The following is a 2,041-nucleotide window of genomic DNA, read 5'->3' as shown; positions in this document are numbered from 1 at the left end:
AGAAAATATACGTGCTTTTAGTCGTTCCACTCGGCGATTGTGAGCAGAAGACGCTCTCTAACGCAGGCAGTCAACCACACAGAGGGCTTTCAGCCGCTGAACCGCGCTCCATACCGGAGTGGCCGCGCTGTAACGCAGCTCTGCAGCAGCAGCAGCAGCAATGCAACAAGGGCGCTAAAAGCAGAATGGAGAGGCGCAGAAGAGGAGCATGAAAAGAAGCATGAGAAGAGCAGTAGCGCCTGCAAGAGCCACTGTATGTGCATCAGGAGCAACATCCTTGTGAGAGCTGCGCCTGCAGCGGGCACCTACGGTAGTGGGCCTCATTCTCCTGTTCACTGCATTACCGCCAGCACCACCTTGCTGGCAAGCGATAGTAGACTCATCAGCCACACGAGCTGCAGCGACACCTGTATCGGACGCCGTGCGAGCGGCAGCCCACGCTTGCATAACATGAGCACCTGTACACACCGGCTCAGCAATAGCAGCCTCCACGGCAGCAGCATCTCCGAGCAACACGGCTGGGTAGTCTTCCCCAACTGTACTCTCGCGTGCAGCCATAGCGGCTTCAGCGCGCAGGACTAGAGCGGCAACAGCCTAACCGCAACACGTGTACAGCAGGAATGCTGTCGCTCGAAGCTGCGCAGCAGCGTCTCTCACATGCAACAGGGAAGGAGCTATAACAATAGGAACAAAAGGTGGGGGTCGCCGGCTCCACCGAAGGAGGTTCTATAGCCACGGAACATCCTCTCACAGAAGCGTGAGTATCTGCGTAACTCAGATCAGCACACATCACGGCAGGAGCAACAAGTCTCCTCTTCTCCTTTCTTCTGCGGTGTTCCCCTTTACGCCTGTTGGACTTTTTGTGCCTCGTGGATTCAATAAAGAGAGAGCTAGCCGCAGGGGGTTGAGGAGTGCAGCACGCAGACGCATTAGTATGTTGGTGCTGCTGCTACCCTTGGAGCTGCTGCTGGTATTTTGCTGCACGTGTGATCCACACTGTTGCTGCTTCGTCTTCCCTCTTTGTTGTGCGACTGCTGCACGTACCGTTGCTGCTTGGATATGCACATGACTGCTACTTCTCGTGGTACTGCGGCCACTGCTGGAAGTATTAGCGTCCTGTGAATCTGCTGCTGCTCTCACTGCTGCTGGGTGCTCGTGCTGAAGTGTGTTGCTCAATGGAACACGGGCGAACACCACGCATCGGCGATATCCGCCGATTCTTCCTACCGCGGTCGGCAGATGGCGCCTCTCAGGTACCAGCAGCACGGACCACCGCAGCAGCAGCAGGCGGCACCTCCACACAAACAGCAGCAGCAGGAGCAAAGAAAGCACCACTCGGTGCTGCATTGACACCTGCTGCTGCTCTTCCGGCAGCATCACGTGAAAGTGCTGGTGCTGATAAGCAGAAGGCTGCAGGTGCTGCGCGCGAGGAAGCAGCGGACAGCACAAAGGCGAGCAGCAGCAGCAGCGGTAGCCGCAGCAAAAAAGCCGCAGCCTTCCCCAAGAAGCGCAAAGGTGCAGCAGCAGCAGCGGATGGCTTTAGCGGCGGGCAGCAGACAGATGCGTTGTTCACGTCCGCTGGTGACGCGGCTTCAGCCATCGATGTGGACGTCTCGTCTCCCACGAGAGCAGCGCGCCTGACTCCAGGAAAAGCCAGGAAACAGCAGAAGCAGCAGCAGGAGCCGCCGCAGGAGCGCGGCGCAGAACAAGAGACGGTCCATTCTCCGCAGGGCCACGGACAGGAGAAGAGGCTGAAGCAGAAGCAACAGCAGGCGTGCAAGAGCAAGCCACCACGGGAGAAAGCAGAGACGACCGCCGAGGGAGATGGAAATCCCAGGTTGGGGAGATCTCCTCCGCACTCTGAACTAACCCCTCCTCTATAGGACATGCTGCTGCTGCTGCTGAAACTCTCACGCACTGCGGAGGTGCCGACGCTTCTTCCTGCACTCTTCCTTCCCTGTGCTCTACACACACAAACGTATCTGTTTCGCCCTGAAAAAACATGTGCACATCTCCGCCACTACACGAGAATGCTAAGCCG

General features: G+C 57.7%; 1 protein-coding gene across 1 annotated transcript; it reads left to right on the top strand.

Annotated features, from left to right (window-relative positions):
* Nucleotides 1-1,175: 1,175 nt before the first annotated feature.
* Nucleotides 1,176-1,837, top strand: LOC112063315 (myristoylated alanine-rich C-kinase substrate-like; the record flags this gene model as incomplete). Its single annotated transcript, XM_024118189.1, has 1 exon — nucleotides 1,176-1,837. A coding segment is annotated over exon 1 (662 nt), but the record flags the coding sequence as incomplete, so codon positions are not given.
* Nucleotides 1,838-2,041: the final 204 nt, after the last annotated feature.

The sequence above is a fragment of the Physeter macrocephalus genome, unplaced genomic scaffold (genome assembly GCF_002837175.3).
Source record: "Physeter macrocephalus isolate SW-GA unplaced genomic scaffold, ASM283717v5 random_11535, whole genome shotgun sequence".
Classification (NCBI taxonomy): Eukaryota; Metazoa; Chordata; class Mammalia; order Artiodactyla; family Physeteridae; genus Physeter; species Physeter macrocephalus.
This window is presented reverse-complemented; position numbering and strand designations above follow the sequence as displayed.